Genomic DNA, 23,709 nt, shown 5'->3' with positions numbered 1-23,709 from the left:
CTACTTTGCACATTCTTCCATTGCAAAACTACCATTCCAGTGTTTTACTTGCTATATTGTATTTACTTTGCCACCATGGCCTTTTTTGCCTTTACCTCCCTTCTCACCTAATTTGCTCACATCGTATATAGACTTGTTTATACTCCATTATTTGACTGTATGTTTGTTTTACTCCATGTGTAACTCTGTGTCGTTGTATCTGTCGAACTGCTTTGCTTTATCTTGGCCAGGTCGCAATTGTAAATGAGAACTTGTTCTCAACTTGCCTACCTGGTTAAATAAAGGTGAAATATATATATATATTTTTTTAATGATAATTTGCTTCAAACAGCAAGGTGTGACAAATGAAGCAAAGGCACAGCAATAGAAAGATCACCCCCCCTAAAACTGAAGTACCTCTGGGGCCGAGACACAGCATCCAACCATGTTAATAGGCTGCTGGCCATAATATGATATCTGCTGGATAATATGTCTAAATTCATCGACTGCACCATTTCGCTTGACAGCTTGACCAAATGTTTGATGCGGGTCCCAAACTACCGTCATCCGTCATAGACAAGCTGAAATGTATTTAGGGACTGCATCATCGTGTTTTATTCAATTACGCACTGGAGCTCAATGAATCAGTTTTCGTAATTAGGTTAAACACGCACATGCATGAAACATGATGATATCAAGGGTATTCACAGTTAGGGGTACTTTCCTATGTGTTGTAGTGCTTTAGAAGGAGGATGTATTCAAGTTAGTGTTATTAGATTAGATTTTGTAGATTGTGTTAGAATGCATGGATTTCTAAAACGTTATTAGTTAAATCTACAATAGTGGCCTGCACCAGAATACCAATGAAACATGATAATATCCCAGTCCCTATGCACAGTAGTGAAGTCTTTACACATTAATATGCACAGGCAGCTCAGTAAATGTCATCTCCCAATGCATTTCTATGAATGTCAAGCACCGTGAGTTTACTTGGGTATTTTGCAATACGTCATTTTTATTTGGCCTAGCGGCACTCTATCCAATCACTCCGTATTATTTCCCACCGTGGGATTTGATGCATCCCGCTATGTCCTGCTCTGTCACATCTCATACTCTGCAGTTTGCCCCTATCTCCAAGCACATGTCATTTTGCCTCTTTTTCTTCCATCAATTCAAGACAAGGTCCTCCTTCAGATGGGGTTTGTTAAAGGCCCAGTGCTGTCAAAAACAAGATTTTTTCCCGAGTTTAATTTACATTTCCACGCTATGACGTTGTAATACAATTGTGAAATTATGAAAATGATGATAACGCCCTTTAAGTGTAAGAGCTGTTTGAAAAGACCGGCTGAAATGTTGGCCTGTTTTGGTGCTAGGAAGTTTTGGCCTGCCTGGTGACATCACCAGATGGTAAATTAGTTAATAGACCAATAAGAAAGAGATTTCTAAACCTCTCTGCCAATAACAACTAGTTTTCCGTTTTCCCCTCCCCACTCAAACCACAGTTCTAGCAAAATTCTTGCTTGACACATAGCTATTTGCTAAGAAGCTATTTGTGTTTATTTTTGAGGATTTAAATGGAAAACAATCACAGTGAGGTACTTAATTCTTTCCCAGAAATGATTTTGTGTTTAGATAAAAAAAAAACTGCTGCATTGGACCTGGAGGATTTTAAAACGTCTGTTTTATTGGCTGCTTTACATAAATAACATCACATAGGTCTAATGCCTAGTCATTGTGATTGGGAGTCCTGGTCTGTGTCTTTTCATATGTAAGCATATGATATGTTTACATTTGAATTCAATCCACCATCACGTTTTTGATGCCATTATCCCAAGGTAAATGAAATGCACATAGTGGTGAATACGTTTTCATGTGAATATTGTGAATCAACGTACCCCATGGAGAAGAGATGACTATAGATAGGCCTAGCATTCGTAATGGAATTTACTTGAACTCTGTAACTGGCAATACAAAATCTCCCACAATTAAAACAATTGTTCAACTGACCATATGCCATTCATACAATTTGATGTGAAAATATTATCCTGACACGAACTGACCTCTTTTTATGGAATTAGTTGAGAGCAATACATTCTATTGATCTGTTTGCAGCAATGGGTAAACAAATGCGCAACATGGTGTGTGTAATTTGTGCATGATTTAGTCAATTCTAAGAAAGTTATGCGAAATATTTATTCACTGTCTCTTTAAGAGTGTTCACTGTTTTGACTACTATAGACTGGGGCTAGGGGGTGGGCTTTAGCCACGAGAGCGTGTTGGCGATAAAGAGGTTTGTAATTCAGTTCATTCAAGAGAGAGGATGGAATGGGAGAAGATAAATAATGAAAGTCTCTATCAAGAATGAAACTGCACATACTGTCACAGAAGTGACATTTTTGACGAGGAAGTTGATTCTCAATACCAAGCAACCTGGACTCGGGGGTAGACAGCCTAACATCGTGGGCTAAATGTAAATCTGGACAGCGTTATGAAAAAAATCCCATCAACAAACAATACGGTGACAGCGGCAGATAAATCTAAGAAAATAGAGCATCTTCACTCTACTCCCGACCGTATCCAGGCGCGTAAATTTGCCATCCTTCAGATATAAGAAAACACCTTAAGGAACTTATTCTTAAGAATGTTGTATGTAGTCTTTCTGAAGCACTTGTGATGCTGCAAGTGGTGAAGTCGTAGAAATTGTCTCAGCGTGTGGGGCTGACTTTCCAAAGTTGTCGGAGTCGGCTTCTGTAGACTTGACAGACCGTACCCACATTTGGATAATTTAGAGTTTTTGAGGGGGATACGTGAGAAACTTTTCTTGTTTGAAGACAATTTTATCATACACCAGAGGGTAATGGAGTTTCGCCTCACGTTGGATACCCTACCGGTTATTTTTGCGCTTATTGGTTTCGTTTTTGGTAAGTTCAATGCATGATACAATTATCATATTTCTTATACTTCATGCGTAATGATTTTTCCTATAAATAAGTTATTAAGTGTGATGCTTTGTTTTTTTTTTTGAGGCACTCTTGGTCCAATAGCCAATGATATGAATGTGTGGTTTATTTGACACACAAGGCTTCAGTGACAGACGCTCATTCACCTTTATTCGTCTTGGTATAGGCCCAGTAAAACAAATATTTATGAGTGATCTTGTATAAAAAATATGTAAATTTTGTGCATTTTGCTCAAAACTTTTAAATCAAAAGGGTTGATATGCTAATTACCACATTATAAAGAATGTCCGTAGATGCTCATCCTTAATCCATCAATTTTTCAGCTCATCGCAGATTATTGGTTATACCTTTAAATGAGGAAAATACGTCAGGGAGGGGAGAAATGTTTATGAAGCCACATTGACAATACCTGATCAGTCACATGAATAACTATTCAGTGATGCCATTGGGAGTGACATCACTTCAATTATGTCAACTCAGTATGAGAGAGGAAACATGGCTGGCTTGGGGACCTTGGCAACATGTTGACCTCTTTTGTGATTGTGTCTTCAAGATCTATAGTCCTGAATATCTAAGGACAGGAGAGAGGGACAGAATTCGAACAGTGGAATGTTGCAGTTGTGCCTAACAAAATATATAATAATACAGTATGTATCAATAACATCATTTAGAATTTTCACTGAGTTTTGTCACAGACCATGGATTCTTCTCAAGAGAAACTCTTAACTCTTAATAAAAATAATACCATAACTCGCTATCCCCATTGCATGTCGTATTGCCACTAGGCAGTATTCCCGGTCGTACGCAGATGCCGTTTCTGACAGCGTGGTGTATCGGGCCCTGCCAAATACTGCTGGAGCTGGCTTTTACAAGGCTGTAAACATTGACTATGAACCCAGAGCATGACAACATCTGGAAAAGCACTCCTTCAATGATTCCAGATGCTCCTATGGGTCTACAAGGCTAAATTGAATGCACACTCATTCGCAGCTTTGCCAAATCTTCCTAATTCAATGTCCCCATAACCTCAAATTGAATCAATGTCATTTTAGCCATAAAAAAAAGACCAGTTTGTCTTCTCTTAGTCCAAATATCCTACGTGTCCATGTGTCGACGCAAGCTGTTTTCCACTGTACATGTCACCATTCTAAAAAAAAAGTCGCCACCAACCATTCTCACTATGCGCTGAAGGTCCCTCCAGCTATCTCCCATCACCTTTCCACACCTGATAAAAGCCTTCAACAGGGGGCCAGGGTCAAGTTTCAATCGCTGGCTTCAGTTTGTCAGTAAGGTGACCATCAGTCAACCCAGTAACTAGTTTGTCAACCCTGTTGCCAGTCTCCTGAATGACTGAATGGGAGAGGGCCATGCGTTTGCTCAGCGCTTTTTGAAATCGCTGGGAAATTGCAGCTGAACAGCTGTCCGTTATCTCATGCCCATCCCCAAACAGATCTTTAACAAGGCCAAAAAGACGGGATCTAACCTTTTGACTTTGATCTTAATTACAGTACACACACGTCTCAGACAAGATCTCGGTGGAGAATAGCCTATAACCAATAGCTAAGCTTTAATAGTTTTAAAGTCATTAATAGGTGTTTGAGGATGATTTGTGTTTACATTTTACTGCACATTTGAAACATTTAGAGGCGTTGTTGACAAACGATAGCGGAAAGCAAAGAAAGCATTATGATAACTGCGTAACTACGGTGCTGTTATTGCGAAATGTTAAGAGACATACATGTACATCTAATTGCAACATTTGTGTCTGGGTTACACCAGCCCCTGACATGTCCCTTAATTCACTCATAGCATCTATGCATCTCTGTGTCATCTCCATTAACTCAGTGAGCCATTACCTAAACGGTGACGTGAATGTCAAAGACTGTTGATGGGTAACAGGGATGAAGGCTCTTCCTGTTTGTCTGTTGTAAACACTGTCTGAGACATGTGACTGCAACCAGCGCAGTAAACATATAGTAGACAGACAGCCACATCCCCAAGTGAGGGAACCAGACATCTTAATCATCTTGGTTCTGGTCTAAAAGTATAACTTTGACAGGATCTAGCAAGATCTACAGTCAGCTAGACACCCAACTCAGACAGACAGATCAAGACAGAGCGAGAGTTAGGCAAGACACAGTCAGAATCCTCTGTTGTCTCTTAGATAAAAACACACACACACACACACACACACACACACACACACACACACACACACACACACACACACACACACACACACACACACACACACACACACACACACACACACACACACACACACAGTCATCGCTCCTCTTTTCATCTGTTATCAAGCAGATCAATCAAGTTGCCAATAACTTGGGAGGTGTTGGCATGAGCTGTTGAGTTGATCCATCTTCCATAGTGTGACTCAGCTAACCAGGCATAAATACATGGTCAAACCCTCATTCACTCTAACTATTAAAAGAATAATGATATTCCCCAGTTTGCTCAATGTCTGCTGATTGTCATCAGCCAAGGTCAGTTATCATAAGCTCACACTAAAATACCCATCAACAGGCAGGAATAGTCCATTGGAGTTCAGTTAAGTCTGTTTGAACAAAACATTGTTATTCCAAGGGCTAAAATGAGTCACCCTGACCTCTTTGCCACTACCAGACAGGGCTGAGGTATTTCCAGTTCACCCAGGCATCAAAAGAAACCAACCAAACCACAGGGGGACTCTATTTAGCAGTGGCTGCTGACAGCACCTCTCTCCAGACCTCAAAGAGCTCCACTGCAGCTGTCTGAGGTGAAAACGAGCCACAGGGACCTCAACAATACCAGTGTGGCATCAATCTGACGGGCCCCTGGGCCAGGGCCCCAAGTTTCAGACAGCTTAATGGCCGAGGGCATTAGTTCCAGTAGTCCAGTGGTTATGGGGGACATTGTGGGGATGATGAAGATGAAAGGTTGTGGGGACGCTGAGCCCCTAGCGCTGGTCACACACTGAAATAGAGAGAGAGAGAGTGTAAGAGAGAGAGAGAGAGAGAGAGAGTGTAAGAGAGAGAGAGAGTGAGTGTAAGAGAGAGTGAGTATAAGAGAGAGAGAGAGAAGGAACAACAATGTATGAGCTGCTGCTGACTGTTACAGTGAGCTTTCTGTTTCTCAGGATTTTCTAAAGTTTTGCTGTAGAAATATAATGCATGGAATGGATTTCTTATCACTTGGCTGTGGAATAGAAATATAATTCATAGAACAAATTATTTGTCCTGTCACTGTCGACTTAAGCTGTCAACAATATTTTCTGTATATTCTGTTGAACTTCTACTACTTGAGGACTATGTATAGTTATATGCAGAACATGTGATGTGGGCTGAGAAAGAAGACATTTCGAACACTGCATGTCCCACCCCCCACATTTTGTCTGCAGAGGCTTTCAAATTGTTTTTGATTTCAGAGATATCGGTTGAAACGATTGAATTACAAATTAATTAAAGCAATTGCTGTGACCCCCCCTGTTCTGTGTTTAGTTGGTACACATTTGTTTATTTAAAGCCTCCTCCAGTTTAGCCAAATGAAACAAGGTGAAAACACACTGGGTTCAGCCATTTTCCTTCTGAAATGTTAGTCACCTGTTGTGACACAAGGATAGGATCGGTTGGATCTTTAGGGTATAAAGGCATCTAATTCCAGTTGTGGAATAAGAAAGAAGCAAAGAATGTACATCGGAAAATGAGAACGCAATAGGCACCTGTCATTGTGCATATCCACCCAGACATGCATACCAAGCACAGAAAATAACAGTTGATTTGCAGTCCTCCTGTAACCCATGACTGTCCATTCACCTACCCGTCTGTCTGCTTACCTACCTACACTCTTAGAGAAAAAGGTGCCATTTAGAGCGTAAAAGCTTTCTTTGGCCGTTCCCATAGGATAAACCTTTAAAGAACCCTTTTTGGTTCCAGTTAGAACCCTTTCCGCAGAGGGTTCTACATGGAACCCAAAAGGGTTCTACCTGGAACCAAAAATGGTTCTTATATGGGGACAGCCGAAAAACCATTTGGAACCTTTTTTTCTAAGAGTGTACATGTTTCAAGTGTCTGTTTAACAACAGAGAGCTGTAGGTAAAACAGACGATCACTTTTCCTTTGTTTACTCACAAAAAAAGGATCTGTCTGTCTGTAACATATCTATAACTTATACAGCATGCTCACACAAGCAACACAACTCTTCCCCATAGGACTTCCCTGTTCCCTTGTTGCCCCCTAGCATGGGGCACATCCATAATGCACTGTCTACTACAGCATGTACCACCAAGTGTTTTGAAAATTCCCTTTTGTAATAAATGGTGTGTGTGTGTGTGGGGAGAGAGCATATGTGAGACGCAGGGGGAGTGACCTGTGAGGCCGAGCGGCGCTGTGGTGATAAAGACAGCGTGGGCACTGGAGCACAGCAGAAAAGCTGTCCTACTCCACTCAGACGACATATTCACACAGCCACCCCACCCCACTGCCCTGCCCAGACCTCACAAGACCCTGTGTCTGTTTGTCTGTCAGGGAGAGGCAGCATGTCTAGGGCAGTCAAATGTTTTTGTTTGTTCGTTTGGTGTAGATGCGTCTGTGAATGCACTGTGTATACGCTGTATGTGTTTGTCCATGAGAGAGTGTGTGTGTTTACCATTCGTGTGGCATTGTGTTTTCGTATTAAATCAATACTTGGTGCTTGCGCGAGTGTGTGTGTGTGTGTGTGTGTGTGTAGTGCACCACTTCAGCCCAGTATCATTGTCTGCAGCTATATTTGGATGGTTCCCCGCTGATTAAACTAGTAGGCAACTTGGTCCCCTCTGAAGGGCGCATCAAACAGCAGTGGCCCGCTGCCATGTGAACACTCCCATCAGGAGCTCTCAGTCTAATGACTCTGAGCACACACACACACACACACACACACACACACACACACACACACACACACACTTCCTCACCTCCACTTCTCATACTGCTACTCTCCCGTCCTTCACTACTACAGCTATTTGGAAATAGACTCCTAGCCAGTCTTATTTTCCAAAACCAATCACCTGTAGTAGTGGTAGTACCCATTATATAGCATCCACAGCATATTATTCAGTGGACAGTTGTAATTGCTCAGCAGTTTCTGGTCAAGGTCAGATGAGTATGGCACAAATAGAAAATGTATTAAGTTTAATTATCTAAATGTTCAGTTGCCTTGTTTATACAAACAATGTGTATCCCCCACGCCGTACAATCCAGCATATGGTAAAGCAGAATTGGGGATAGAATGGAGTTATCAATCTGTTCTCTCTCCACCAGTAGCCTGTATTTCCCTCCACTGAAGTGTTTCAAGTGTCTGCCTGACAACAGACTTGGTTTTCGTAAGATGCAGCAGTAGGTCAAACAGACGAACTTATCTGTTAAAAAAGTGTCTCTTCGGCGAAGGACGTGTCTGTCTGTCATGCAGCTTTGAAGCAGCGCAGGTAGGGGATCCACAAAAGTGCAGCCACTTTTCAAATGTTCTGTCAACATCCAAAATGAGATGCGTAATAAAAAATGTGCGCCCTCCCACACCTGTAAGTCTAGCTGTCACCTGAAGCATCTGGCAGGGATTCCACAAATTGGCAGGGGGATCATTTATACTTTGCAGACTTGAGCACTTCGAAGGTTCAGCAAGGCTATTGTTTGATCATTCATAATTTACTTTCCTTGGTTTCTCAAGGTGACTGATTCCCTGTCAGAGTAGGAACATTTTTTGCAGCTACTGTCATCGATTCCTTGACTTTTGCATCCATCATTAGGAAAAGTTCCTGTCAGATTAGTCTCAAATAGGCAATATATGATAAGTAGTGAGATGTATTTACAGACGAGATGGGAAGTGTAACGGTTTTCCTCCTCTTCTGAGGAGGAGTAGGAAGGATCGGACCAATAAGCAGCGTGGTACGTGTCCATGATAACTTTAATAAACTGAACACTGAATACAAAAGAACAAGAGAATAAAGGAAAACCGATACAGTCTCCCGTATGTTGAAAACAATGAAACGGAAAATAACCACTCACAAACAAAAGTGGGAAAACAGGCTACCTAAGTATGGTTCTCAAGCAGAGACAACGATTGACTGCTGCCTCTGATTGGGAACCATACCAGGCCAAACACATAGAAATATAAACACAAGAACAAAACAGAATGCCCACCCCAACTCACGCCCTGACCAAACTAAAATAAAAAAGGAACTAAGGTCAGGATGTAACAGGAAGAAGATCTTTCTCCACAAAGAATTCCTCTGCTTGCTGTTTGCGCAATTTCCTTTTATGTCCATCCTTTACAGTGGCTTGTGAAAATATTCACCCCCTTGGCATTTTTCCAATATTGTTGCCGTACAACCTGGAATTAAAATTTGTATAATTTGATTTACACCACATGCCTACCACTTTGAAGATACAAAATATATTTTATTGTGAAACAAACAAGTGATAAGACAAAAAAACTGAACCTGAGCATGCATAACTATTCACCCCCCCCAAAGTCAATACTTTGTAGAGCCACCTTTTGCAGCAATTGTAATTGCAAGTCTCTTGGGGTATGACTCTATAAGCTTGGCACATCTAGCCACTGGGATTTTTGCCCATTCTTCAAGGAAATTCTAAGACCTTTAAATGTTTCCCCTTAAACCACTCGTGTTGCTATAACAGTCATTGTCATTGTCCTGGAAGGTGAATCTCCGTCCCAGTCTCACATCTCTGAAACAGGTTTCCCTCAAAAATGTCCCTGTATTTTGCGCCATCCATCATTCCTTCAATTCTGACCAGTTTCCCATCCCCACAGTGTGATGCTGCCACCACCATGCTTCAGTGTGGGGATGGGGTTCTCAGAGTGATGAGAGGTGTTGGGTTTGCGCCAGACATAGCATTTTCCTTGGTGGACAAAAAGCTACATTTTAGTCTCATCTGACCAGAGTACCTTCTTCCATATGTTTGGGGAGTCTCCCACATGCCCTTTGGCGAACACCAAACGTGTTTTCTTATTTTTTTCTTTAAGCAATGGCTTTTTTCTGGCCACTCTTCCGTAGTGCCTAACTCTGTGAAATGTACGGCTTAAAGTGGTCCTATGGACTGCTACTCCAATCTCCGCTGTGGAGCTTTGCAGCTCATTCAGGGTTATCTTTGGTCTCTTTGTTGCCTCTCTGATTAATGCCCTCCTTTCCTGGTCTGTGGGTTTTGGTGGGCAGCCCTCTCTTGGCAGGTTTGTTGTGTTGCCATATTCTTTCAATGTTTTAATAATGGATGTAATGGTGCTCCGTAGGATGTTCAAAGTTTCTGATCTTTTTTTATAACCCAACCCTGATCTGTACTTCTTCACAACTTTGTCCCTGATCTGTTTGGAGAGCTTCGTGGTCTTCATGGTGCCCCTTGCTTAGTGGTGTTGCAGACTCTGGGGCCTTTCAGAACAGGTGTATATACTAATATCATGTGACAGATCATGTGACACTAACATTGCACACAGGTGAACTTTATTTAACTAATTATGTCACTTCTGAAGATAATTTGTTGCACCAGATCTTATTTAGGGGCTTCATAGCAAAGGAGTGAATACATATGCAAATCAAATCAAAGTTTATTTGTCACGCCCGCTTTATTCACGCCGGCTATATTCAGTAGCGAGGCTATAGAAGTAGCGAGGGTATAAAAGTTGCGAGGCTACATACAGACACCGGTTAGTCAGGCTGATTGAGGTAGTATGTACATGTAGATATGGTTAAAGTGACTACGCATATATGATGAACAGAGAGTAGCAGTAGCGTAAAAGAGGGGTTGGCGGGTGGTGGGTGGGACACAATGCAGATAGCCCGGTTAGCCAATGTGTGGGAGCACTGGTTGGTCGGCCCAATTGAGGTAGTATGTACATGAATGTACAGTTAAAGTGACGATGCATATATGATGAACAGAGAGTAGTAGCAGCGTAAAAAGCGGGGTTGCACGCACCACTTTTCCGGGTTTTTCTTTTTTAGAATTTTTTGAAACGTGTTATTTTTTTCATTTCACTTCACCAATTTGGACTATTTTGTGTATGTCCATTACATGAAATACAAATACAAATCTATTTCAATTACAGGTTGTACTGCAACAAAATAGGAAAAATGCCTAGGAGGATGAATACTTTTGCAGGCACTGTTTCATTCAAACTTGGACACATTCCTTATAAAACAGTATTGCCAGTTTAGAAGGAACTCTAAGGTAGAAATCTCTTAAGGTGAATTTTGAGTGAGTTTAAAACTATGTTGTATTCTTTGCCTTGTTGTTCCCTTTCGCTCTCATATTTTTAACACAGGCGCTAAGCATCCAGGGAACAAAGAGATCAAGGTTCGGCCTCTGACTGAGCGTAGGGATGTTAGCCTGCCTTGAATTGCTGTGGATAGCAGAAAAGACTTAGAGAATGCCAGAGTGGTGTAGGCACTAGCTTTGTATCCAGACATTTGATATCCCTCCCACCAACCCCCTACTACACCATTCAATATCTGCCCTGATAATATCCAGGAAGTTTTTGACATTGGGCCCATTTTGTCTTCTGTGGTGATATGTAGGGTCTGTGGGACAGACAGGATATGAGTTAGGGCCAGGTGGTGTGTGCACAGCTGTATGTGTGTGTCTTCATGTCTCGTGTGGTCTTTCATCAAAAAGAATGCAGAGACCGCTGGTTGCAACTGTGTGGGACAGGAAGCTAATGCCAGCTCCCCTATGTGGTCTCGGTGGAACCCCCAAACCAGGGTTACACTCTGGGATGCAGTCTCACGATGCTGCCAAGCGGGGACTACACTGTGGCACCCACAGACAGTTTATTAGCATGATCCCTTTTACTCCCCTGCCTCCACGCTCAGTAAAAATAGCCTTCATGATAGCTTCATGCAAAGTGACAAGCCCTGGAAAGCTCAGCACATGCAATGTCAGTATCTCACTTCTGATTCCGCTCTCATTCTCCCCCTCCTCTCCCCTTCTCTCACATGCACTTGACAGTGTTAGTACTTACAACACTGACAGTAGTAGTAGTCTAGCAATTGTCTGGCTGGTAGGGGAAAGTGCTGAGTTGCTCGTGTTCTCTCAAGCCTCTCCCCAAAGTCCTGTTTGGAAAATCAATAGTTATTGCTGGAAGCTACCAAAACCAAGCAGACAGCGGTTAGAGTATTTTTGATTGGCTTGAGAGTGCAGGGCTGCTATATTTTGAGTTCAAGCTTTTAAACACTTTTGAGTGTTTGCTTGTGTAACAGAGTTGGTTATGTTTCCACCTGTTGCTGCAGTAATGTCTATTCAATGTTTATTTATTTATATTGGCTGGTTCAAGTCAAATGTCAATAAGGTGTTATGTCATTGGCTACGCTTGCAGATAGGGGGAGATCTGCAGTGCCAAGTGGAAACATAGCCAACCCTGGTACGTTCTCCCCTGCTGAATTCCACTTGCACACTGCAAGCGTAGCCAATGACATTACACCTCATTGACATCTGACTTGAACCAACCAATAGTAATATATAAACATTGAAAACCAAATTCTGCAGTAGCACTTGGAAACATAACCAACCCAGTTACACTTGTTTGCTGTTGTCTTAGTCTAGAGTAAGGAGCACTTGAAAGAAATAAAGAGTTACGATGCTAATTGCTTCTGTGGTGCACACTCTTTAGATAAAATGTTGTTTGTACATCAGTGTCAAGTTGGTTATACGTTCACCATGATATTGACATTTCTAACTGAAATGGCAAGACAAATGGGGTATAGAGTGACGGATTTTGGAATAGGCGACATGGTCAGCCGCCCACGGGATGCCCGCACAAAAACAATTGAAGCGGGGGAATCTATCATATAGCACACCTCTAACTTTGTACAGTACTAATGCAATTAGTAACATCAGTCACACTCCGAAATACTACCAAATAAACCACAATTCATTCATAATACTGTGAATATATAGTTTCACAGACATATTGTTGCATTGTTTTCTGGTTTGTGTGAAATGGTTAAGAATAATATAAAACCAATCTATAAAACCAGTCTGCACACCTCCAAGGTGAATTGGTTGAATCTTGACTCTTGGTTGACAGTGTTTATAGGATGGGTAATGTATTGATGCTCGAGTACCAACTCAACACAAATTTGTTTCTATTTGCCTTTGTTATTTCTTTTTGATATTTATGAGTCTTATTTTTGTACATGTTTTTTTTATTTATAACATTTTTAATGTTATTATTATTTATTTGTGTTGTTCCAAATGTCTGAATAAAAATGACAGTTTGTTCAGAATGGTGCTTTTGGGGGGGGTTCGGCCAGGCAGCCATTTAAGCTAGAACCGCCACTGGGGGTATCCATTTTGGGTGAGAAATTTAAAATGTAGAACATTTGAAGGTAAACATTAAAATATCCAAGTATAAAGACTCTGTTGACCCCCAGAGCGAGTTCTTTACTTTGAAGTAAATCAAAGTTGAATGGACTTCAAGCCTCTCAACCATCTTGGTGGAGAAACTACACTTTCAGAGTACGAAAATGAACCTAAACCTTCTTTTCCAGTTGGCGGAGGGAAAGCCCCTCTCTCCATGGCAAGGTGTCTCATTTTCAGCCCAAACATTTAGCCCAGAAAACATGTAAGCTGCTTTAGCCACTGAACCTCTCTCCCCTGGAAGTCAGCACCATCTTTCCGAGTTAACGTGTTGTGGAAGTTTGGTCACTTTTCCTACGCCATCCTTAGTCCCCTCTCAAAGACAGAGAGGGGGAGAAGGCAGACGAAAACACCAGAGCAGTTAACCCAGCTCTATTTAGTCCCTTGCATCCAACAGAAGCTCAATAGAAGCTCAATTATGAAGTCTATGGCTTTACAGCCCACCGTTTCTATTCTCATGCAAGTGCCTCTTTTTTTTGTTATCCCCAACCTCAAAGAGTAGGTGGTTGGGGAGAAAACACTCACTCCCCACCCAACTCCCACTCCCAAATTAATTTCAGGAAATGAATGCCATTTACAAATCAATTCCCAGGCTTAGGCGAAAGAGAAGAGGAGGAGGAGGGAGAGGGGGGCTGCTGTAAAACATCAACATTCAGTTTAGAGGGAGGGGAGGGCAGTCTGGTAAAAAATAATTGCAGATGAGGTAGAAAAATAAAGTTTCCCTTTCTCTTTCCCGTCATGCCTCTCCTCTAGTCCTACTCCCTCTGGTCGATAACCGTTTTTAACCCTATATGGATAACCATGGTAGCAATTGAAAGGGAACAGTTTGGAGATGATCTGAAAATTGTTAGACCAAAGGTAAGGACACAACAGTTCACCTGACACAAGACTGAATCCAAACATTACACTGTTCATTTTATGTGAATTTGACATTTACTGTACTCTTTGCTGCGTTTCTTGATAATGAAATCTGAAAATACTCTGAATACATTCAGCAACATGATAAGGCTATTTCTGGAAAATGCGGGGTAGTTGCAACATAAGACAAAACAAATAAAAGGGTTTGAGTGGGAGGACCAAATGGTGTCTCCAAGTGGCCACAAACCTCTCTAAAGTGTGCACAGTCCCTAAGCAATTTCAGTGCACTTGTATGACACAAAGGAGAGTATTCAACTATAAGGTACTTTTTTGAGCTCTCCTAGCTGTGCGGTTGAGGAACTATAGCAAGCACACTTGTAGTTGTTTCGTTTGGAACACAACCCTGCATCCCCCACCGTCAGACATTTACTGGTGTTGTTTACGCAATCCAAAAACGGTCCATTATTAATCACAATTTGGGTAAGTTTGGCATGATTTGAAGGCTTGTTCTATTGCCAACATGACTAGCTTAAGTTGTAAAATATGAACTTACAGTGTTAGGCTTTCACATGGGAATTCCGAGAAACAGATTGTAATTTTGGTGCGCATAGAAAGGTGCGTCACAATCAGGAGTGCATTCAGGTGGGAGTGCTGAGGCAAATTGTCTTCACATTAAACAAACAGGCTCATTCTGTTCAGAACAACCCAGGGTATGATGACATGTAATCTTGAAACTGTACATCAAACTTAGTGATCATAAACGTTGACACTGTATATGAAATGAGTTTTATGATTTGGAGATACAAAGTGCACATTTGGACTCACTGATGTTTGGCTTTCTTGTATGGCATCAAAGCGGTATTTATTATAATTATCAACATCTCATCTTTCAAAATACATCCAGTCATCTTAATTTACAGCATTTCCCTCAGGCAACAATTACCGAGAAGGATGGGGGCAGCTTCTTGTCACACACCGTGCTCAAGTTCATAAGAGCTCTGACGTCATATATAGCAGCTACGGTGCTTATTAGTGCCCAAACCTGCAATTTTAACCCATATATATGTACAAGTATAAAGGGCTACGCTCTAAGAAAGTGCTCACATCTATAGTAGCTGCTATACTGGAATTCCTATGTGAAAAGCTCCTTCCAGCTGTGGACACTTGAAGTCAGAATTTCTATTCAAGGGAGTTGCGTGGAAAGCAGGGGGTTAGCTTAGCCGAGTTTTCAAATGGTAAGCCAATGCATGGATTAATCTTCTCTTTTTAGCCCCACAGGGTGTTAAGGATTTGAGGTGCTGTGTTCCGATAGGTATCCCAAGCCTGATTTATTCTCAAGTTCCTCCTGTGGAATTTTAAGGCATTTTTCACGGCTGACTCCGACTGAGCTAAGATGTCATCAGTGTTTTGTGCTCAGGTTTGCCTGGCAGGGAGACGAAAACAAGAGTCTTCTCACATACCTTACAGTACCTCATCTCATACCTGCCATATAAGATTACTTTGGAGGTGTGAGGGGTGGTTAGCAAACAAACTAGTTGTGTGGGGGAGGGTTAGGAAGTTAGCTGTATCAATTAGTGTTCTGTACGTTGGTGATCGAAGGGTGTTGATCTCAAGGCTTTCGCATGTGCTTGAATGAAAGGCAATTATTAAATTGCCAAACCTGTTGTCATGGAGATTTAAAAAGGAACTTTTTTCCAAAGTCAAGCCATGATAGATTTATTTTTGCTCCTGAAGTGAATGTGTGGGGAAAAAATTGTCTTTAGAAAAGTTATTTGTCATACGCACATCCTTAAAAAAAAATGTACAGTAGGTGCTGGGCTAATAAAGGACACATGAAAAAGAATAGAGGCCTGCAGACTGTATATGCTCCCAATTTACCACCTTTATAGGACAATGTTTCAATCCAACATGGATCTTTGTCAAGTCAAACGCCCTGAGTGCCACATCCAAAAATATACACACAGAATTACACCTCACATGACCATGACGCATGGTGGCTGTGGAAACAATTAAAAACCGTGTGATACAAAAGGCAACTTTGCGCGCAGTAAATAGTCATAAATCATAGAAGCACATACGGTTATCAGGATTATATACAGGTACATACAAATCGGGCTGAGTAAAAACATAGATAACAGTAAAAAAATATATATATATGGTGTTATAGGCCTATGGTGTTTGGCCATGTTTGAATGACATGACTTCTTTGAGTTGACTCCTTAGAATACATCAAGACAAGGTTGAATATGATCTTTGTGCCATTTGTGGGAGGTTGAGCTAAATTGCTAGCCTCTCTTTTTATATCTCGAACAACGTTAGCCCTGTGACCTTACATGCAAATTACTTTTCCCTCTAGACCTATCTTTCATCAGAATGTCGGACAAGTGAGTACTTAAGTGATTTGGGGAGTTGGGTGATGTGCAGATTAAGTTTTCTTCCCCAGAGAAGTAGATCAATCTGTTTAGCTGCTAAAAGCCCACTCGGACAGACATGATGAAATACATAGTGGAGGGAGTTGGCAGGGAGATAGAATCCACTCTGGATGCTGGCACACTCTCTTGTTTCAGACGACAAGGTCAGACCAACCCACTTGTTAACCTGAAGATGAGGAACGTGAGATGCCTCAGCAGTTTTTCATTCTCCATTATAGAATGACATTTGAAATCTGATCAAGACTCTGTTCCCTCCCTCTCTCCCACTCTCCCATGCAAGACAACGCTGCAGTATTCTCTTAGGCTTAGATCAACTCCCCAGCTTATAGAGGTCTAAGTCTAAGAGATTTGGGATGGAGTCACGCTGTTTCAGACTCTGCCCAGCAAACTGGGAATATTCCCAGAACATTAGCTAAGATTCCCATTAAGTTCTAGTTAGGGTTTTATCTAACATTAGGATGATAACATCTCAAAAACATTCAGATAAAAAAAAATCTTATTTTTTAGATGAAATATCCTTGGAATGTTTTAACATTCACAAAACAAATGTTGCATGCACAACATCTGTAACAACCAGCACAGAACATTCCCCCAAAAGTTTGTGTTTTTATATAAAACATTTTCCTGACGTTGCAAGAATGTTCCTGTACCACATTTTGGCTGTTCTTTAATGGTTCCGAGAATGTTTCATTAGGTTGTGGGAACAGAGTGGGTACATTACAAGAGCTAGGTTCCCAAAACACACTCAGTTGTGATGACATTCATACAACGAATGGAGGTGCACAGAACATTTCAAAAACATGTTCTATTTAAGTTTTTCCAAAACATTCTCAGCATGCCAATTAGAATACATTCCCATTATGTTTCCCTCCAGATTTAATGGAACATTGCATTTGAGGAGTGTGTTGTAAGGGATATATAGAGACACTGCATATCTTCATTCATATGACATTTTAACAGCATTTAATCATACAAACACAACCATCTTCTTTTTACACTTCATAAGTTGACAATTTGCACATCTGGGGTTTGAACCTGCAATATTTGGTTCCTAAGCCAGGTCTGTCATCCTCTGTGCCACCAGGGAAACTCTCTTCCATTGTATTTTTTTCAGTGTCAGGAATATGTTCTTGTATTTTTCTGAGCACCTCCATTCATTGAATGAATGTCATCACAACTGAGCATATTTTGTGTTTTGGGAAACTATCTCTTGTAATGTACCCACACTGTTCCCACAACCTAATTACATGTTCTGTGAACCTTTCACGAACTCGGAAAGGCTGTTCTGGGAATGTTCTTGCAACATCAGGCAGATGTTTTTTGCACCCTAAAAGAAACATTGTAGCATCATCATCCGCACAACTGGACAGTTTTTGTGTTTTGACTACATTTCTTTTCTGATGTCCCCACAATGTTCTCACCAGACTGTTCCCACAACCGAATGAAACATTCAGGGAACCTTTAAAGAACGGATGAAATGCGTTCTGGGAACGTTATTGCAACATCAGGCGAATGTGTTATACAAGCATTCTGTCATCGTCACTGAGACTGGACAGTTTTTGTGTTATGAGAACATTTGCAGCGGCCTATCAAATGTTCTGGGAACCTTTACATAACTGATTTTCGTTTGCTGGGTGTGTATTAGCACACTTTCACTCTAATAACATTGACACAGTCCTGATGTTTCGGGCTCACCCTGATGCTGATCGTGCCCCATTGGGGTCATTTTGTGCTTAGCTTAGCATTTGTCCCTGTCATTTTAAGGCTGACTTGACAAGCATGTAAGACTCAAATTCACTCTCATCCTATGCGTCTAATCAGTCACTATAGCTTGCTGTGGATTCTTAGTGGGCATGACCATGTTGTATAGCATCTACTCATGAGGCTATTTGTATATATGTTTTGAGGGTTTGCAGCAACCATAGTGTGATATCAGAGCAGACTTTGGAATGATTTGATAAACATCTGTTCCTTTATACACTCAAAGACCACCCCGTCACGGTTGACATCTCCACAGTGTCACCCTCCCAGAGTGCAAAGAACCTTGGTGTGACCCTGGACAACACCCTGTCGTTCCCTGCAAACATCAAAGCAGTGACCCACTCCTGTAGGTTCATGCTCTACAACATCCGTAGAGTACGACCCTACTTCACACAGTTAGTGGTGCAGGTCCTAATCCAGGCACATGTCCTCTCCTGTCTGCACTACTGCAACTCGCTGTTGGCTGTGCTCCCCTCTTGTGCCATCAAGCCCATGCAACTTATCCAGAACGCAGCAGCCCGCCTGTTTTTCAACCTTCCCAAGTTCTCCCTTGTCACCCCGCTCCTCAACACACTCCACTGGCTTCCAGTCGAAGCTCGCATCCACTACAAGACCATGGTGCTTACCTACGGAACAGCAAGAGGAACTGCCTTCCCTACCTTCAGGCTATGCTCAAACCCTACACCCCAACCCGAGCACTCCGTTCTGCCACCTCAGGTCTCTTGACCCTCCCACCCCTACGAGAGGGCAGATCCCGCTCAGCCCAGTCCAAGCTCTTCTCTGTCCTGGCACCCCAATGGTGGAACCAACTTCCCCCTGAAGCTCGGACAGCAGAGTCCCTGCCCATCTTCCAAAAACATCTGAAACCCTACCTCTTCAAACAGTATATTAAATAATCCTCCTCCTCACCTTTAAAAACACAACAACACTGAACCAGCACTCGCACTTACCATCCCCACCCCTTCTAGCTCTGACTCTACTGACAGCTAGGTTATTGAGGAAAAATCGACTTTCTATGCCTGTGATATGTGGTTGTCCCACCTAGCTATCTAAGATGAATGCACTTAACTGTAAGTTTCTCTGGATAAGAGTGTCTGCTAAATGACTAAAATGTAAATTAAATATCTGTTAAAGACAGAACTGCTCATCACTGTCTTACAGTACATTCAATTCCCAAATGCTTCTGCTCAGGTTAATTTAGGATACCCAGTAACTATAGACATGTGTGTGCCTTTGGAGAAGAGACATTACAGTGTCAACACAACACAACCACACTCTTGTGTCTTGAGTTGCCCCCTATTTACATGTTCAGGTTTGTGGAATTTGGACTGGCATTCAACAGCTTTTTCACAGACACTGTCATTCCTATCTAATAAAAGGCTGAGAAGCTCAGCTCCGTGGTTTCATGAGCTCACATTAAGCGTTGACGCCGATGCTCTCTTGTCCCTGTAAACCACAGCCAGGTGGTAATAAGTCCATAGAAAGCCTAGGTATGGCAGTTACTCTCTTTCCGGTCAGTCAAGTATAGGCCTATTTTCTGATTGTCTACGGTCCTCTCCCAATTTTTTAAGTTGTAATTGGAGAAGTCGTTCAATGTTGAGGTCACCTTGCCATTTGAACACCTCTCTTTAATAACATTGAGCTTCATCTCTTGGCCTTTAGACGTTTGCATTTCTAAACATTTGCCTAATATTTTTCTCCATTTCTAGTTATGCAAACCCAAATATGACATTTACCTCAATCTCAGGCAATGGTATCTTCTCTTTTAAAAACCTTTGCATAACATCTACAGTTGAAGTCGGAGGTTTACATACACTTAGGTTGGAGTCATTTAAATCTTGTTTTCAACCACTCCACAAATTTATTTTTAAGAAACTATAGTTTTGGCAAGTCGGTTAGGACATCTACTTTGTGCTTGACACAAGTCATTTTTCCAACAATTGTTTACAGACAGATTATTTCCAGTGTGTCAGAAGTTTACATACACTAAATTGACTGTGCCTTTAAACAGCTTGGAAAATTCCAGAAAATTATGTCATGACTTTACAAGCTTCTGATAGGCTAATGACATAATTTGAGTCAATTGAAGGTGTACCTGTGGATGTATTTCAAGACCTACCTTCAAACTCAGTGCCTCTTCGCTTGACATCATGGGAAAATCAAAAGAAATTATCCAAGACCTCAGGAATTGTTTGTAGACCTCCACAAGTCTGGTTCATCCTTGGGAGCAATTTCCAAACGCCTGAAGGTACCACGTTCATCTGTACAAATAATAGTACGGAAGTATAAACACCATGGGACCATGCAGCCGTCATACCGCTCAGGAAGGAGACGCGTTCTGTCTCCTAGAGATGAACATACTTTGGTGCGAGAAGTGCAAATAAATCCCAGAACAACAGCAAAGGACCTTGTGAAGATGCTGGAGGAAACAGATACAAAAGTATCTATATCCACAGTAAAAACGAGTCCTATATCGACATAACCTGAAAGGCCACTCAGCAAGGGAGAAGCTACTGCTCCAAAACCGCCATAAAAGAGACAGACTACTGTTTGCAACTGCACATGGGGACAAAGATCGTACTTTTTGGAGAAATGTCCTCTGGTCTGATGAAACAAAAATAGAACTGTTTGGCCATAATGACCATCGTTATGTTTGAGGAAATAATGGAGGCTTGCAAGCCAAAGAACACCTTCCCAACCTTGAAGCACGCGGTGGCAGCATCATGTTGTGGGGGTGCTTTGCTGCAGGAGGGACTGGTGCGATTCACAAAATAGATAGCATCAAGAGGTAGGAAATTTATGCGGATATATTGAAGGAACATCTCAAGACATCAGTCAGGAAGTTAAAGCTTGGTCTCAAATGGGTCTTCCAAGAGGACAGTGATCCCAAGCATACTTCCAAAGTTGTGGCAAAATGGCTTAAGGACAACAAAGTCAAGGTATTGGAGTGGCCATCACAAAGCCCTGACCTCAACCCTATAGAGAATTTGTGGGCAGAACTGAAAAAGCGTGTTTGAGCAAGGAGGCCTAGAAACCTGACGCAGTTACACCAGCTCTGCCAAAATTCACCCAACTTATTGTGGGAAGCTTGTGGAAGGCTCGCCGAAAAGTTTGACCCAAGTTAAACAATTTAAGGGCAATGCTAACAAATACTAATTGAGTGTATGTAAACTTCTGACCCACTGGAAATGTGATGAAAGAAGTAAAAGCTGAAATAATTAATTCTCTCTACTATTATTCTGACATTTCACATTCTTAAAATAAAGCGGTGATCCTAACTGACCTAAGACAGGACATTTTTACTAGGATTAAATGTCAGCAATTGTGAAAAACTGACTTTAAATGTTTTTGGTTAAGGTGTATGTAAACTTCCGACTTCAACTTCTATTAAGGCGCTCAGTTGCTTTGAGAACATCCGCATAACTTTAGGTCAGTCCTTTTCCCTGCTCAGACTGGCTCGGCCTGTAATATTTATGTGTCAGCTCCTAAAGCCCCTGTACTGCTGGGTTCCTCCACAACCTCCCACCAACCCCCACCAACGTAGGTCTATTCAGCTCTTCTAGACCCTAAAAGGTATTAGCTGAGCGTCATTTGGTCCTATACTGTTCTTCTGCAGAGCCTGGCTTAAAGGGAAGACAACCACTCCGAAGTGAGGACTGTTTTCATTCCGAGAGCAAGGAACATACACAGATGGAGAGTGTTGTCTTTTTTTAGCAGCCTATGTCAGATTCGGTGTTATACCTGGTTATAGGCATGAGTAGACCAAGCTCTGTTGGAATGCATGTTCTCTCTCTCTCTCTCTCTCTGTGGGTCTAACCCCAACTAGTTCTGGAAAACAGTTAAAGACCTGGAGAATAAACCCCTCTCCTTACAGCTGCCCATGTCCCTTAATGTTGATTATGTGGTTGTTACTGACAAGTGTTTTGGAAGGCAGCCACAGTGCATCCTTTATTTAAAGGGGGAGATCAAACTGATTATAGGCCCATTTCTATTTTGCCCTGTTTATCAAAAGTGTTTGAAAAACGTATCAATAATCACCTGACTGGCTTTCTTGATGTCCATAGTATTCTCTCTGGTATGGAATCTGGTTTCCGTTCAGGTTATGGATGTGTCACTGCAACCATAAAGGTCCTCAATGATGTCACCATTGCCCTTGATTCTAAGCAATGTTGTGCTGCTATTTCTATTGACTTGGCCAAAGCTTTTGATATGGTAGACCATTCCATTCTTGTGGGAGTATTGGTGTCACTGGGAGGTCTTTAGCCTGGTTTGCTAACTACCTCCCTCAAAGAGTGTAGTGTATAAAGTCAGAACATCTGCTGTCTCAGCCATTGCATGTCACCATGGGAGTACCCCAAGGTTCGATCCTAGGCTTCACGCTCTTCTCAATTTACATCAACATCCTAGCTTATGTAGTAGGAAGCGCTCTCATCCATTTATATGCAGATGATACAGTCTTACACTCAGCTGGCCCCTTCCCGGATTTTGTGTTAAACGCTCTACAACAAAGCTTTCTTAGTGTCAACAAGCTTTCTCTGCCCTTAACCTTGTTCTGAACACCTCCAAAACAAAGGTAATGTGGTTTGGTAAGAAGAATGCCCCTATATCCATAGGTGTGATTACTACCTCTGAGGGTTTAGAGCTTGAGGTAGTCACTTCATGCAAGTACTTGAGAGCATGGCTAGATGGTACACTGTCCTTCTCTCAGCACATATCAAAGTTGCAGGCTAAGGTTAAATCTGGACTAGGTTTCCTCTATCGTAATCGCCCCCCTTTCATCCCAGCTGCCAAACTAACCCTGATTCAGATGACAATCCTACCCATGCTAGATTACGGAAACATAATTTATCGATCGGCAGGTAAGGGTGCTCTCCAGCGGCTAGATGTTCTTTACCATTCAGCCATCCAATTTGCCACCAATGGTCCTTATAGAACACATCACTGCACTCTGTACTCTTTAAACTGGTCATCTCTGTATACCCATCACAAGACCCACTGGATGAAGCTTATTTTTAAAACCCTGTTAGGCCTCACTCCCCCCTATCTGAGATACCTACTGCAGCCCTCATTCTCCACATACAACACCCGTTCTGCCAGTCACATAGCACATAGGTCCCCATAGCACACACATCCCTGGGTCGCTCGTCTTTTCAGATCACTGCAGCTAGTGACTGGAACGAGCTGCAACAAACACTCAAACTGGACAGTTTTATCTCCGTTCATTCAAAGACTCAATCATGGACACTCTTACTGACAGTTGTGGCTGCTTTGCGTGATGTATTGTTGTCTCTAACTTCTTGCCCTTTGTGCTGTTGTCTGTGCCCT

At 41.8% G+C, this 23,709-nt stretch overlaps 1 protein-coding gene across 4 annotated transcripts in view; it reads left to right on the top strand.

Annotated features, from left to right (window-relative positions):
- The first annotated feature begins 2,277 nt into the window (after positions 1-2,277).
- Positions 2,278-23,709, top strand: part of LOC118391768 (roundabout homolog 2-like) — a 136,114-nt gene continuing 114,682 nt past the window's right edge. For all 4 annotated transcript variants that reach the window (XM_052457762.1, XM_052457763.1, XM_052457760.1 and 1 more), the window contains exon 1: positions 2,278-2,900. In XM_052457762.1, coding sequence (XP_052313722.1) covers positions 2,837-2,900 — 64 coding nt within the window. In that variant the 5' untranslated portion in view covers positions 2,278-2,836. The remainder of the gene's footprint in view (positions 2,901-23,709) is intronic.

This window comes from Oncorhynchus keta, chromosome 12, assembly GCF_023373465.1.
Source record: "Oncorhynchus keta strain PuntledgeMale-10-30-2019 chromosome 12, Oket_V2, whole genome shotgun sequence".
Taxonomy (NCBI): Eukaryota; Metazoa; Chordata; class Actinopteri; order Salmoniformes; family Salmonidae; genus Oncorhynchus; species Oncorhynchus keta.
The sequence above is the reverse complement of the archived record's forward strand: the minus strand, read 5'-3'. Positions and strand labels throughout refer to the sequence as shown.